Below are 16408 nucleotides of genomic sequence, written 5' to 3'. Positions count from 1 at the left end.
AATCTGTCGAATGGAGGGAGCTGGGGGAGAGTGGGGGAGGGGGGGGGGGTGTCCACATTCCCAGCGTGTCCAGATATGACAGGCCTTCGCCCAGGGCCGGGCGACGCAGCGACATTGTGCGCCTGTCATAGTTGCCCTTCAACGGCAGATGAAGCTGTCAGCGGGACGATGACTTTATTCTGACAGCCACTCCGCCCTCTCTCTTCGGCGCGTCGCGGATAAATATGTTGGGTTTCAAAGCTGCCAAGGCAGACGTTGGACAGTGGGTCACGGGGCCAAACGCGCAGCAAAAGCATTCCCTTCCCCTCGTAACCTGTTCTCAATGAGCCTGGTCACCTCGCCGGGGCACCCATTCAGCGTGAGCCATCCAAAGGGCCCCGGGGCCCCAGATCTCACACGCTGCCTCTCTCTCCCCGTGACAGCCATCACTCTCTCTCTCTCTCTCTCTCTCTCTCTGTGCTCTGTCTGTGTCGCACACGAGAGCCAAAAATACCCTGCGCGCAGACAAACTGCGATCCTACCAAAACGTTTAAGCCATTTATGACAGATTGTGATCGAGTCTGATGAGGATGAAATGACTTTTTCCCCCATCGCGTTTCCCTTGATGCCGAAATCAAATTTCACCACGCAGGTAACAGAGGAGCACTGTGGTTTTTTTTATTATTTTGCTGCGTGCATGGAGCTGACAGCCCGTCTGCAGTGCGAGCTCCTCTGAACTGTGCAATGCACACATCTTGACACTCTTTTCCGCTCAATTGATCTTAACTTTGTCAAATAATTAAACCTAATGTGAGAAAGCGACTGTGCTGCTGAACTGGGGGCTTTCATGTGACTAGTTTATACAAAGTTATTCCAGCAATAATCTGCAAAAAATAAAGCGTTAAACTCAGGATGTTTAATATGCAGATCATTGAAACCCTTGTCTGTGTGTGTGTCAGTATTGTTTTAAATAGGTTGTTTTAATAGTTAGAAAATTGATAGAAAACATACTGACAATTCCTATTATTGACACAAATCCTTTTTAAATAATACTGTACATAAAAACATCCACTAATATCTATCAAAACATGATTTTACCGAAATAAAGTCACACTGAATATCTTAGGACTTTTGTTCAACTAAAGCTGCTTTGTGACAAGCCGTTGCCATAGTAATTAACAAACTATTCATATTTACACAGAAGCCAAAATTCCCAATTGTCAGACTGGGTTCAGCTGAACTCCACGTTAAACAAGAGGCTTCAGCTGTCGCCACACGAGGTGCGTGTGTTCCGCAGTTACTGTCTCTGTAACAACGCTGTTTCCTAATTGATTTGGAAGCAGGTAAATTCAGAAAACGAGCTACAGTTTGAAACTGAATGGACGTGGGATCATTCTCTATGATAAGCACGAAGAGGAGAGACTAGTGATGTGGGAATAACTGATACCGTTAATGTACACATGGACATTAAATTACTGTTTAAAGGAACATAATAGATAGATTATCTGTCAACATTATATATGTCACATATACATATCATCATTGCAACACTTGATCAATTGACTTTATCCATCACTCACATGCTATGTCATATGCTATGTGTTTGTCAGTAGCATCAGTTGAATAGGCCTGTACACAGGACCACCACGAGAAACGGATGTCATAGAAAAAATCAGTCTCAGACAACAAGAGGGAAAAGAAAAACTTTGAAATTAGCTGCATACATCATAATGTTCACTTAATTCTGCATTATGACCCACTTGATTCAACATGGATGCAAAACAAAACAAACAAACAAACAAAAATCTGCATCATTTGCAGAGTTGACAACCATTTTGATGTGAGACCAATGTGCTTCATTACTTTCATTGGGTTCTGCAGTACGTGACCCATATCCCGAACCATCTGCTGCAGCTACAGACCAGAAGCCAAGAGAAACAGATTAATTTAACACAGCAGAAGAAATATAAAATGATTTACTTTTATTATTTTTTATTATATTACAGATGTCAAAAAGAAATATTCCTGTCGTGCTCCAGTTTAGGTACATTTCACTTACAGTACACTGTTATTATGTAACAGATGACAGCCTCCTATTATGTAACCCATCTAGATAGAGGGATTCTCCTTATATACAGGCAGCGGTTCTGGATTAAAGTCATTTTCCATTTATTCGACATCACATCATAGACTTAAACCAAAGACAAACCTACATTACACAGGATGATATTATGAACACATTTTTTAAACTGCCTGAACGATTGCAGTGCCTGTCGACTAATGGGGTCTGTGTACAATTCAGCAGCATGTTTAAATGCACACACACACACACGGACGTGCAAGGCACAGAGGGAAAGTAGGACTTTATAGCAAAAGTGTCCAAGTAAGAGACTGAAACCTGTTCTGTTTGCAAAGCAACGTCTTCATTTGCAATGTGCAAGTGCTCACTGAGTATTTTTTTACAAAAGTTTTTCATGTTGCCACAAGTTGCTCCTGATGTTAGATTTGTTCTTCAGTCCTTCGCGACCCAGTCGCAACACAGCCCATCCAGGCCGTAAAGCACACAAATGTTGAATTACAACAGGTTCCGTTTAAGGAATTCAGTCCACTTACTCATTCACTTTCATTCAATTTCCAGGCAGCTAACAAATAAGATTACAAACAAGCAGTAGTCGGAGAGATCAGGGGGTCAAAGGTCAAAGCACACAGACACTATTCCAGTGACCCATGAATGATCACCGATGATTAGCAAGTGCTGAGAAGTAAATCAAATCCGCTGCCTTTGTTGGGAACACCGTGACACTAAGCTACAGAAAACCCAGAGGAACACAACCCACAAACCCTCTTCTACAGATGTTCCTTCATGCGTTGCTGCCCACGCCTGAACCCTGTCCATGAGCCTCCGCTGCTCCCCACAGACGGCTAAAGGCTAACTGTGCAACTTTTACTCACCTCACAGAAAATCTGTTTTCAGTCCAATATAATAAAAAAGTTGCATGCATGAAAAAAATGCTTAGTGGAAATTCCGGTTCCCTTCGCACCTCACCTTTCGATGCGCACCAGACATTTCCATGAGATCAAACACTCAGCTCGCGTTGGTGTGACTTCACACTCGCAGCTGCTGGCTCATTAGATCAGATGAGATTAGACCTTCTGTAGCTCACACAGCAGCAACAACATTTTACTGAGATCATTTTGTGGATGTATCATATATTGAGGTGTTTTTATATTTTTAGTTGGTTCTCGCTGTTTTCCTAAAACATAAACAGAACATTATGTAAGATCAAATGCTGCGCTTAAATGTCTGTGCCCATAGTAAGCCATTTGTTTGGGCAGAAAGAAAAGACGGTGGAGCCACTGTAAGCCGTGACATACAGTACTGCTCTGTTTAATTCATTAGTACAGTAGCTGATATTGTGCATCAGCATTAATACGTTCACCTGTTTGTTTAGATGCAGTGAATACTGGCCTGCATGAGGAGACGCGTCATGATCAACAGGTGTCAGGACAATGTGTGAGACCTACTGTAACAGTGTGTGGCTGCAGACAGACCAGAGCTCTGAGCTCTGCCCCCCCCCCCCCACACACACACACATCTAGATCAGCTTAGATCAACAGACTTATAACATATTCTAAGAATGATAAATGCTTTGTTTAGAGACTGTTGTGAGACCTGCTGTAATGTTGTGATTAACTCTGTAGACCTCTGTAGTCTACAGACCAGACCGCACGCTGCAGCCTGGAGCTCTGAACAGTGAGCTAATAGGAGGACTGAACAAGAGCCCACTTCCAGTTTTCGTTTTCACGTTGACCTTGGAAACATTTGCATTATGAAAATGTGCTTCAGATAATGGCTGTGTTACATAACTAATGGTGTGTCCTGGAAGACGGAACGGAGAGCAAGGCAAAACTGTGAAGTTAGTGTTGCAGGGGCCTTTTCGAGATGCTTTTCCAAGGAATGTGGAGGCAGTTCAACATTCGGCCGTTTCCTTTAGATCTTTGATATCAACAGATCCCCAGTGAATCCACTGAAGTCAGTTTTTGTCTCTGCTCTCGTCCGACTCCGCCATACTGCCCCGTTTATTTATCGACCTCGTATGATTTTTTCCCCCCCTTTTGTTCCAGTTTCTCTTTCAGAGGAAAAACTACTTTCCCCCCCCAAAAAAAGAAGATTTGCATCTTAATAGATCTTAGCAACAGCAGAGGCCCTCTCAGCGCTGTGCTTTTCGGTGTCTGGGGTACGGCTGCAACACTGCATATTAAAAACAAACAAAAAAATACTATTCTGCGAGCACAGAAAAATCTATTGTGCCCTCTGCTAGATTAATACTGGTTCCAGGAAGCTTGTTTGGATTGTGGTGTAAAAACAGATCACTGATAGCAGTGTATTAGAGAGGGATTAACATGACTTTCGCCCTGCTTTCAGTGCACAATAAGCTTTAATCTAGGCTCTGACTGGGAGGCTGGACTGCAGAGGCTGGACCAATGGGGTGCTGCAGAGTCTGCAGCATATCCCCACCCATGCATGAGTGTGTCCTGTGCTGCTGGTGGTGGTGGTGGTGGTGGTGGTGGTGGTGGTGTGTCCAGGCCTGGCAGCAGACTGCAGTGACAGACGCACCCCTGGGATTCCACCTGTCAGCCGCAAACACGCTAATCGACAGGCCTCGTATAAGATGAACTCCCCGTCACCTCTCTGTCAAATCTTCATCTTCTCACTCGTCTGACAGATTCCCTCTGCACCCCCCCCCCCCCCCCCCCCCCCCCCCCCCCCCTCACCACCCTCCTGTCATCCAACCCAAACCCCGCCCAAGCGCCAGCCTGCACTCGGCGCACCAACATCGACGGCTGCACCCCGGCCGCGCTCATTCTCTCGCTTTTAAAACAGGGCCAAAGAAATCGGAATGGAAAAATGTATCTGCGCGGCTTCTTCCTGAAAGGAATCCCACCTCTTCACCACCTCTCTGCTTTTCAGCTTTAATGTGACAGAGGTGGGCTTTAATGTTCGGTAGTAATTGGGAGGAGACGGAGAGAGCGTTTGGGGAGAGGAGGAGGAGGAGGAGGAAGGGTCATGGTCAGGTTTCTCATGGAAGTTATTCTGCATCTGTCTCTTAGCAACGACAGTCCGCTCTTTGTACAGTCCTTGAGTTGATTGGTGCGTCTTCCCAAATGCCCCCCCCTCCCCTTCTCGGTTGCTGAAATGGTTTGCGAGGGGGCTCCTCGGCAGACAGTCTTCCTCTCATAGTCACTGCTTTTAAGATTTTGTTTCCAGATGGTCTCCTTGAGGCGTGGCGCAGTCGTCGGAGCCGCAGCGAGAGGAGAAAAAATAACAAACAAAAAACAATAAGACAAACAAAAGCCAAATTTAAAACAATGCTAAATATTGTCAGCGTGTATTTGAGTTGAATGCTCCCTTTAAAGACAGTCATTGTATAATTTATGACCTTTCAGTGCCATCAAACAGAGTTTGGTTTATTCATGTTACAGCTCATCATCCCAGAGCAACTCACCGATAACCAATCCCCCTTTTTGTGTGTCAGGAAAAGGTCAGCCCGGGGTCAAAGGTCACCTCGGGTAGCTGGGGGAACCTTCTCATTCACAACATCCACTTGAAGACATTAGATCACAGAAGCAGACGCAAAGCTGAGGACAATAATAAGCTAAAAAACAGACAGACAGACAGACAGACAGACAGACAGACAGACAGACAGACAGACAGACAGACAGACTTCATGATTTTTGAAGCTGTGCTCCTGAGTATGATCATTTTCAAACTGCTTCTTGCAGTTACATGGGCTGATGGTTTTTCCAGCGTTCCATTTGTCCCACATTTTCACTTTTGATCAGGTTTTCCTCACACAAAACGTGAAATTGCTTCTCACATGTATCCTGCTGCTGGTCTGTTTAAAGCCAGCCTCCGGACAAATGGAGCTTCATTTCAGCAGTAGATGTGCTTTTAATTCTCCGTAGCGCGCGGCAGCCTGCACATCGCGTTCAGATCCATCAAATCACACAGAGCCGCTATTACCGGACTGTGTTTAATGTGCTTGTTTTGGGTCACTCCTAGACTTTTGCTGTAGCTTCTCTCTGGTTTAAGGTACATCCGGGCGGAGAAATGAAGTTAAAACCGTGTACATTGCGTTGTATTGTAATTTACAACTGGTTCCTGGACGCCAACGTCCGCAGTAAAAGGGCAAAATAAAAAGAATGAAAAAAAGGATGTTATTTATATATAAGAACCAATAAACCACATATTACATTTTCCTACAGAAACGCTGCATTTAAAGCTGTGCAATTAATGAGTGGCTGATTTTGCTGTAACCTATTAATATCAGAAGGTTCGTAGATATAAATAGCTACGGTTTCCTCCGCGCTGACAGACTTTGAGCCACTGCAAAGACGTTAAAGTGGAACTTTTTTAATTAGTTTTATCGTATCTGAGACCAAAACTTCTTTCTGAAACCTTTTATAATTATTCAGCCTATTGATTTCATTTTAGATGATTTTTTTAATATATTGTTCGAGACATTGCTCTTCATAACACACGTTTAGACAATTTGAGAAGAACTTGCAGTCCATAAGAACATACAAAAACCTTGTTAGATTGATTGAAATTTAGACTCAGCAAAGTATTGAAAAACGCGGGGAAGAGAAATAAAACGGTATTTTAGGACGTTTATTAAAGCACGTTAAAAAACTTAAAATTTCTAAATAACACTATACAATGCATGCTAATAAATTGTCCTACAAATGTGCTGGCTCTGAGTTGACAATTTAATACATTTTAATACAACGAAATATTTCAATTGTTTATTGGAAAGCGTTTTCTTCTATTAATTATCAGTGCGGACGAATTATCAGGTTTCCCGTTAGATATACGTCGCACAGTAAGTCACACGAGACATGTGTTTTAAAGGCATAATGAAAAAAATATATATATTGGAAGAAAGAAAACGAGGACGTTGTTTTTAATATGGAGGCGTCACGTTACAAAGTAAAATAACAGCAACAACAAACGCCATTAGGACTTTTTAAATGTTTTTTCTTCCAAAGAATATTTTAATGACGAGCACAGTTGATTTCTTTGACTTAAACAATGACTCCAAAGTTGTTTCCACTGAAAATGCCCGAACTACAGATTTATTCCCACTACTATACCATTTATAAACACATCATAAGATATAAGCTTATGAGCAACATAAAGTGTTTAAATGAGACTTTGAGGAGGATTATGAATCAATTCTGCATCAATCCACATCTGAGAGTGATAATTACTGGTTTAACGAGGTCATTGAAGCGATTTCAAAAGCTCTAGTCAGCAGTTATTTCACACCACAAACTACTGTTGAGCAGCAGCGTCCCACTAACTAGACGGCATTTCATTTATTAAAATTAAATTATCATTTTAATAATTATACTAAATGGTTGATTTCAATCCACCACGCAACTGTAAATGCGAGAACAGAACAGAAAAAGACATTCAACGAGACTGTCTTATTTTCAGACAAGATGAATACGCATGCCCACAGTGAGATATCACCCAATAAAATAGAGCTACGGGGCGATATAACGTTCGTATTTTTGTGATTTTAATTATTTTTGAAAATACTTTTGTAAATTAGCTTTTTAAACACTCCTACCTGGTCAAAACGTTTGTTTATAAGTGTGGATTTACTTAAACACTAAAAAGGACATTTGAGTGGGGCGAATTTTAAAAATTCCGTGGCCTGAAGAGCTGATCCTCTCAGGACACGATAAATTTTTCAAAATTATAACATTTTAAATGAAAAAAAAAATATATATCGCAGCGCGATCTGATTGGCTACACGCTTTTACCCCTGAAAGCTGATTGGCTGAGACCGGAAGGGCTGCTCCGGCTCCGGCTCACAGACGGCACAGACGCGGCGCTCTCTTCCTAATGACTTGGACCAATCTTGGAGGAATGACGCAAGTGAAAACCTGCGAGAGCACCAGTTCAGATAGTTCACCTGAACGCAGGCGCCGACAGGAACAGATTTTCCACCACCAGAGCAGCTTAAACATTCCTTGGCATTTTCTTCTTTTGGACCTGTACGTGTGTGGGAAAATGCTGCATTGTTTTATGTTGGCCCTTTGGCCTGGAACACCCAGGGGCCGTCGAGCGCCCAGCTTCATCCTCCTCAGGGTAAACTATAGTGACAGAGCACTGAGGGGCCCCTCATTAGCTCTCTGTCCACTAAGACTCAAAGAAGCGGCTTTAGTCCTCTCTGTTCTCCTTAATCTGCCACCACAGACGCGATTATAACTCCATTTTCACCCTGCTCACTTCTCCTACGTCGTTTTCCACCTTAAATTAATAGAATCGCTAATAGCACACTGCTTGAAAACTGCTAAGAGGTGTTAAGTTATTGACTTTCATTAAATTATAGACTTATAAGGGACATTATTAAATTCTTCAGTATTATTATTATGTACAGCTCCTCTGTTTTGTATAAAGCACCCCAAGGATTAGCATTTTTTTAAAGCTAACGTGCATCATGCTAACATGGTCATTTGGTCTGCAAATTAGCTAAAAAATTATATGTCACAGTTTAAAGTTTCAGAATAAAACCAAAAAATAAACAGCAGAACGTGGAGAAATAAATACAATCTGCATGTAAGGTCAGCAGCTCTGTTTTGTTAAATGCTTCAGTTGGTTAACTGTCTGATCAAGCCCACCGTACAAGTACCACAGGAAAGTTAAATGTTTCGCTGCAGGAGGTCTTCAAACCAGGCCAGTTGAAATAAATACTGACGTACACACAAAGCCTGTCAATGGGAAGCAATTAGTTTGATTAAAATGACTGCTTAGAGACAATATTACTGTCAGAAACTGGCTCCAGAACAGCAGAAAGCTCTGCTCGGCTTTCATTTACTTACTCAGTTTCAATACGCGAACTCATGAACTCATGTGCTCACTCACCTACATGTAGGAACAGAGATACTTGGAGGGTGCCAGTCATAAAAAGCATTGAAGTGAAATGGTAAAATAAACCAAATACACTTTATTTATAAATCTTGAGTTATAATTTAATACGGTACCAATATGTTAACCAATATGCTTTCACAGTACATTAGAGTGGTTGTCAAAAAGAAGTAAACACAAATACACACTCATACATACAGTACATGTACACACCCACACACACACACACACACTCAGCATTACCCTGCAGCGGTCTCTTGTGCCATAAGCAGCCTGGGCTCATAAATGCATGATCATAATGAAACAGATTTGTTACCTGGGGGTTTATTCATCACATTAGGAAACTGCAGCTATACATCAGGCCCGGTGCTTTTCAAATCTCTCTGAGACAGCGTACAAAAACCGGAAATACAAATCAAATAGGAGTGCGGTGTAATGCATCTGTCATTAATCCGGAAAATCATCACTAGAATCTGTAACTTAAGAGCGTCAAAGAATTCGAAAAACTACGCAAACATCAGACTGATGTGAGCTGGTGGAGCTTCATCATCAATACAATTTCTAATTAGAAAGAATTATTGTCGTATTGACGTAATGAAACCACATAAACAGTGATTAACAACAAATGCATTACGACCTAAAACTGACAATCATATGTTCGACATGTTCCAAATGGTTTTTGCTCTATTTTGCAGTCTTTGTGTGACAATAATGCAAATACAAAAATATAACAGGGCAGTGATCTCACCTTTCTGTCAGTACACATTATCGCAAATCGGTCAGATGACATTGGGTTACACACACACACACACACACACACACACACACACACACACACACACACACACACACACACACACACACACACACACACACACCTACATACGCTTGTGTTAAATCTTTCTGAAATGTTGTTTAGTCCAAAGTGCCATGTCCAGAAAATATGAAAGAAACAAACTAAAGAAAGTAAAATGCAAAAACAGACCCACACCAGACAATCCCTGCAGTTGTCTCACTAGCTGGGGCAAAAATACATAGAACGTCTTAAAAACAGGAGCCAAAACATAATTTACAAGCACGATAAATATACACACAAGGTCCAATAAATATTGTTTGTTATTTCAAAACGATAGACCGGGAGTGTTTACCACACTGCAAAAAATGTCCGTCACAACCAGTCGACTCATCTGGTGAATATGGTTTTTCCTTGAACAATAAAAAAATTCCGCCAGTGGGTTCGACTCACGTCACCCACGAGAGCGTTGGAGCTTCTAGTCACACAGGAATGCAACTCAGAATGAGCGGAATCGTTCTGAAGATCAGGAAACTAAATATTGTTGAACTAAATTAACTGTAAATATTTTATCCCACTGGCAGTTTTTTTTGTCTTGTTCAAAGCATCGGAAAGTTTAAGCTGCAGCAGCTGAACTGATGTGAAGGGTGGGACTTTCCCTGACCTCAGTGGAACCACTGCAGCTTTCTCCACTATTGAATAGGCATGTAAGGCCAGTTGAAGCTGCTCCCAGACAGCAGCATGTCCCTTATCAGAGTCTCTATCGGCGTTTTCCCCACCAGACGGACGAAGAAAAGCTGCTCTATAACAGAAGAAGAGACAGTGCGAAGCGATGGCAAGCGCAGCAGCAGCTTCCCAAACCTGTTAGGCTGGTTGGGATACTGGCTCCTCACGTACTCCTCTAAAGCACACTGGGACTTCTCCTGCAGACCCTCCACGTGGGCCACGTCCGACAGCCCACAAGCATCTACGGACAGAGGGAGACGTGATCAGGACCCGTGGTTCTCAGCAAATTCACGAGTAGTTTAATATACAGGTAATTAATGAAGTTACGTCTAAATCATGCAGCATCAAAGGAACAATTAAATCAGTGAGTGAAAACAATCTGTGGAAGCAAACTGTCTGAAATTAGATATAAGGAAGCAGCATGGGTTTGTTACAGTCAGTGCTGTCAGTCTTTACTGTATGTGTAGTATCTTTAGGGAGGAGACCTCTGAGTTATACTGTAAAGCTGCAGGCTGGATGGTGGCTGGGGTTAAAGAGCGGTTACTGTGTCCCAGTTTAAGGACACGTGCTCAGATGTGCTCATGGGGACTAAAATAGATCCACACAGGAGACTTTTTTTTTTTCATTTTTTCACTCTGCACTTCCTCATCTTTTTGATCCTGATCCCAATTCAGCCATTAAACAGAGCGACTTCTGAGTACTACTACTGACTACTGAGACACTTTGAAATAACAGGAATAACTCTGCATCTAAAATGATACAACAAATACAAAATTTGTCCTGTATTTGTATAAGTAATGTTTACATCTGTTTAGAACAAGAGACAGAAAAAAGTAAATATTCCCTGTGATTTTATATTTAGCTATTTGAGAAATACATGAATGCAGAATGAAGAGCATAAAAATTTCAAACTAATCAAACTGATTGCTAATCAGGGTTTAAAATGAATTGTATATTAAATAGTCAGCTCTTTCTGCACTGAAACAATAGAATATTAAATGCATTGTGCTATTGTGTCAATTTAAATATTTTAAGTTCCATTTTAAAGGCTGTGAAATTCACCGTTTAAATGATACAGTACACACACGTTATTATTAAGAAATCAGGATTTGCCTCAAACAAACTTTTTTTCTTTATAAAAAAACAGGGAGATTTTTTTTTTTTAACCATAACTAACATCTCAAGTCAGACAAGCTCAGGCCCATATTGTTGATTTTAAGTATGGCGTTGGCATTTTACTTTTATTTGTTCACATTTAATAAAAATAGTGTTTATTACAATTTCTGGAAAACTGACTTTCATAATTTTAAAACCATGAAAATATTATTTATTTTCCTTTTATGCCAGGCCTCTACCACTGTTTGAATTAGCTTTTTGAAAATATCTTCCTCTGTTCTCTCCGTTTGGTCTCTGGTTTTAATGAAATATTTTTCATTTGCACTACACGCAGGCTACACGCCCGTCTACAGAGTGCGTTTCCGTCACGATGGACATGTTTTCTGGACATTTGCGCGTTTAAGGCGCTTGAAGGCTTGAGAGACGCTACCTGTGGTGAACAGTACGATGGCCTTGATGCAGCTGTATTCCGCCGAATCCACGTGCAGCACCTTGAGCTTCTCCACCTGCTCCTGGAAGACCCGGATGTGGTCCATGAAGGCCACCACCCGGTCCGCAGACATCGGGGAGGCGTGGAGTCCGGCGGCGGCGAGGAGCGGCGCGACGTGGACGGGCATGGAGCACTGAGCGGCGTTCAGAACGAACAGTTCGCTCCAGGTTAGGCGGAGCAGGGCCACCTGGTCCGGCACCTGCAGGTCCGGGAAGAAGGGGATGTTGCGGGCCCACTCCACGGCGCTGAAGAGCATCCGGGCCGCCAGCTCGCAGATGTTCTCTATGCCCATGATGTTGTTGTTCTGCAGGCACTGGGAGCCGAACCTGGAGGTCGGGTAGGGCTCGGCCCGCAGCAGCAGAGAGATGTATCCCGACAGGTAGGAGTGACACTGCAGGGGGTCCCCGTTAGTCAGGGCGAACTGGCCGTGGTACGACTGGGTCGGGATCCTGCCTCTTTGGACAGCTGCGACGAGAGACAGCACAAATGTCAAAGCAAAGCCCGGGGGCGAATGAAGCGACACATGTGGCATTTAAAATGAAAGCGAACGCGGCGTGCGTCTACATTAAACGCCCAATAAACGTTACGCACGCGCGTTTCCTTTGCACATCAGAGCCAGACGGACCCAATTAGCTGACTGCGCAGCCTCCCGGACGGGTGTCACCCGCAAAGGTGCTCTGAAATCCATTTCTAGGCCGCAACCTCTTTGCGTCATCGCGTGCTTGACATTTCGGTGCATCTGCGTTGCTTTAGAATTAAAAAGTGTATTTATTTCACGTTGTTTGACGTCAATACCCAAACTGTCAGGTTTACGCCTTTAACGTATTCCTCCACGAACTGCCACGATCTGGCGAGTAGCTTCGCGTGTACGCACTTTGACGGTAGCCTCGAACACTGCGCTTTGTATCTGCGCATTTTGTTGTGTTTTACTCACTCGCATTCATATTAAGCGGCTGTTTCGACCATTGGGCCTATAACTGTCACTCAGCTGCTCTCTAGGTGGTAATATTATGCTACTGCAGGCTACGGGCCTGGGGCGGCCAGCGAAATGACCAGGAGCACACACATAGTACACACACACACGCACACACAATTCGCATATAATCTACTAAAAGCACATTCTAAATATAAAATACATAAAGTAATAAATGCATGAATGGATGTAACTATACGCGTAAGTACAGTGCTGCTGTACACTTTTAATAAGTGGCATTCAAAGCGGCTTCGGACTGTTTGAGCAACACAATGGCCGACGTTAACCGACACATCTCCCAACACCAACACACTAAACATGCTGCAACATGCTAACTGGACCACACTAACCTCTAATACCACAAGCTACACAATGGGCTGCAGGTGGTGTAACTAGCACATACGGAACCACAACGGGGGGACTGCAATAGAAATATTCGCAGGCGGAGTAATAGTAACAGAATTAGACAAAGGCAACACGTGAATAATCAGGAGTCCAGTGTTTAAAATAAACGGTGCACTGTCTAGACTGCAGCCTGCAAACGTAGCATGCGCAGAACTGTTTCTGAATGTGCGACCAACAAGCATGGATAATATGAGTGGATAATACCGATAGCACCAACAGGGTGATTCCGGCCCGTACCTTCCCTCCTCATGCCCACTTTGAGGCATTTCTTGAGGCGACAGTACTGGCACTGGTTGCGGTGGTGCTGATCCACGGGGCAGTTCCGGTTGGCCCTGCAGGTGTAGGTCAGGTTCCTCCTGACGCTGCGCTTGAAGAAGCTCTTACATCCTTCGCACGTGAACTGTCCGTAGTGCTTCCCGCTGGATTTGTCCCCGCACACGATGCACTCGATGTGTTGGCTCTGCTGCTTGTCCATGGACGACGACGACGACGACGAGGACGTGTTGTTGATGCTGTTGGCGGTGGCGCCGGACGGGTTCGGCGGCTGGGGGCCCGGCGGTGCCGCCGCCGGGGGTGCTTCCAGGGAGGACGCGGGGTTCATGTGTCCCGAGAGCTCCCCGGGCAGCGACAGAGGCGCGACCTGGGACACCGGGGAGGAGAGGGTGCCCTGAGGGTCCCCGGCCCCCTCCGCGCTTCTCCACGCCACCATCGCCATATCGACCGTCTCCAAAACTTTGCGCGCCCAACTTTCCTATTTTACGCAAATAATTAACGCACACTAGCCGCTTGTCAGCGTGAACCGCTAATAGACATTCAGGCGAAACGTGGCATTGTTTGACGGACTGAAATGCAATATGCGCCTTAACATTTAAATAAAGCTCATAAGATGACGGAAATAAGATTATTACGCGCGACCTCACAAGTAAATAATGGGCAGTCACCCAGAAACAGCGTCGGCGCGGCGGAAATCCAAAAAGAAAGCTTCATTCAGACCGAGATAATGCACTATAACATCCACAGAGGAAAATATAAATACACACAACGTCGAGTCAAAATCCACAAGGGGAAGCAGCGTTATCCCAAAATATATAGAGAGAGTGTGCTCCTTTCAGTCCTGTGTGGGCAGCTTTAAAGAGATCTGATCCTTCATCAGAGATACAGTCGCCGGACCAGGCTTTCCAGACGCTCCCTGCTCTCCCGATCAGTCAGAAGTTACATTAAAAAGACAACGGAGGGGGAGCGAGAGAGGGAGAGAGAGATGGATGATGATTTTGATGATGCTTCGCTTCGGGACGGAGGAGGAGAGTGGTGCGTGCTCACGTCACGGGACCGTGGCTCCGTGACGTGTGTGCTTTGGGCGGAGTTAGCGTCAGGAAAAGCTGGTCTGGGAGCAGCGGCGCGTAGCTCCAGCTGGATTACCGCTGTTGGCTGTCGGTGCACCCCGCTGAGTGACGTGCGAGCTCGGACCTTCGCTCTCTCCCTCTGTCTCTCTCTCTCTCGCTCAGTCTGTCTGTCTCTCTGTGTTTGCGTGTGTGCTGCACCTGCCGTTTGACTAGAAGACTGAGGTCCGAGGCTGTAAGTGTGTGGGTCGTTTTTATTTTCAAACGTGACGACATAACGCACATTAACTCAGACCTCGTTAGTCTTGCATGCAGAGCGCCACAGACAGAAGTAGTAGATCCCAACTGCAGTAATTTGATGCCACCTAGTGTCATCAGTAAAATACAGAGTTACTTCACAGGACCATAGCTGACACTGGTTTACTCTAATTCTATTAAAAATAAATGTAAAAAATATAATGTTCATATAAATGTATTCTAATTTCATTATTTAATTGCATTTGCCTTGTGCACTTTTTTTACAGATGTAAATCCATATGTTCAATTCATGATGTTAATCCTCGCAATGAATATGAGCCACTGTGAAACCGCTTCTATTTGCTATAGATCTGAACAATCTTTTCAAGCCAGATTCACTATTTCCCAACGTCCTGTTCATATTTAGTGTCGTATTATGTTAATGAATACGAGGGCCCTCGATCACAAATCAGTGCCATGTGAAAATGTCTGCTTGGCCATTTCACTGTTGACTCATGCTTCATCACTCCTGAGGCCAAGCGTGCCGTCATGTTTGTCCAAATAGCCAGTGCTGCAGTCATCCAGTGACTGCTCACACACAAAAAACAAGCTAACAAAACACATGGCGGATGTCCAAGACCAATCAACAGTGGAAGGTCAATGCTAAAGTGTTTACAACATTGGATGGGGATGATGCATTCCTCCAGAGTGTAATTCACTGACCCACCCCCCCCCGCCCCCACCACCACCACCTCCCCACTCTCATCTTGTGACATGTCTAGTTAACAGATTTGGGTGTTTAAAGATAATAAATCTCACCCTGTCTTTAGTGAACTGCTGCCCTTTAAGAATTATCACCAGCCGGGAGCTGTAAGTGAGCTTATTGGGGGCAAAGTGAGAGAGAGTTTGGCCACGAGAAACCAGCTGTTTGTGCAGAACCACCAGGATGTGGTTGTTTACAGCTCAGTGGGAGGTGGTACCACCTTTCTGTTCGCAGATCTGCAGCATTCTTGTAGGCTTCAAGGTGGCTCTGGGAGGATATATTATTGAATTACAGTTCCTCACTAAGCTCTTTACCCCATCTAACAACCAGTGGCACCATATGGTTATCTGTTAATTCCACTCACTGTAAAAATATTGGGTCAAGTGGCGCATCAAGTCTGTATAAGGTGATAGAGGCTTTGTGCTAATTATCAATCCTGAAATTTCTAATAATGGTTTTAATTGACTGAGTTTAGGTAAGAATAACATCCAGATCATCTAATGTAACATTGTGATGGTAGGAATATATCACGGGGATCGTGGTTTAAGGTGTGCATACGTAGGACACGGGCTTCTAGGAATACGGGGTGCTATTCTTACAACTTCGATTGCATGGGTGTGGTGTAAGCTCATTGCGTTAATGAGA

The 16408-nt window shown here is 43.9% G+C and overlaps 1 protein-coding gene across 2 annotated transcripts; it reads right to left on the bottom strand.

Annotated features, from left to right (window-relative positions):
* Positions 1 to 8979: 8979 nt before the first annotated feature.
* LOC114852602 (COUP transcription factor 2-like) lies at positions 8980 to 15710 on the bottom strand. Of its 2 annotated transcripts, none has more exons than XM_029145118.3 (3): positions 13661 to 15710; positions 11986 to 12510; positions 8980 to 10680 (listed from the first exon to the last, which is right to left on the bottom strand). In XM_029145118.3, exons 1-3 carry the CDS (start codon positions 14136 to 14138, stop codon positions 10406 to 10408), a joined length of 1278 nt encoding a protein of 425 aa, XP_029000951.1. In that variant the 5' UTR covers positions 14139 to 15710; the 3' UTR covers positions 8980 to 10405. The 2 variants fall into 2 exon arrangements, with proteins under 2 accessions (XP_029000951.1, XP_055363261.1); XM_055507286.1 differs by lacking the exon at positions 13661 to 15710 and adding an exon at positions 12637 to 13360.
* Between the last annotated feature and the right edge of the window lie 698 nt (positions 15711 to 16408).

This window comes from Betta splendens, chromosome 3, assembly GCF_900634795.4.
Source record: "Betta splendens chromosome 3, fBetSpl5.4, whole genome shotgun sequence".
In the NCBI taxonomy this organism is placed as follows: Eukaryota; Metazoa; Chordata; class Actinopteri; order Anabantiformes; family Osphronemidae; genus Betta; species Betta splendens.
Note: the sequence above shows the minus strand (reverse complement) of the source record. Positions and strands in the feature narration are given on the sequence as shown.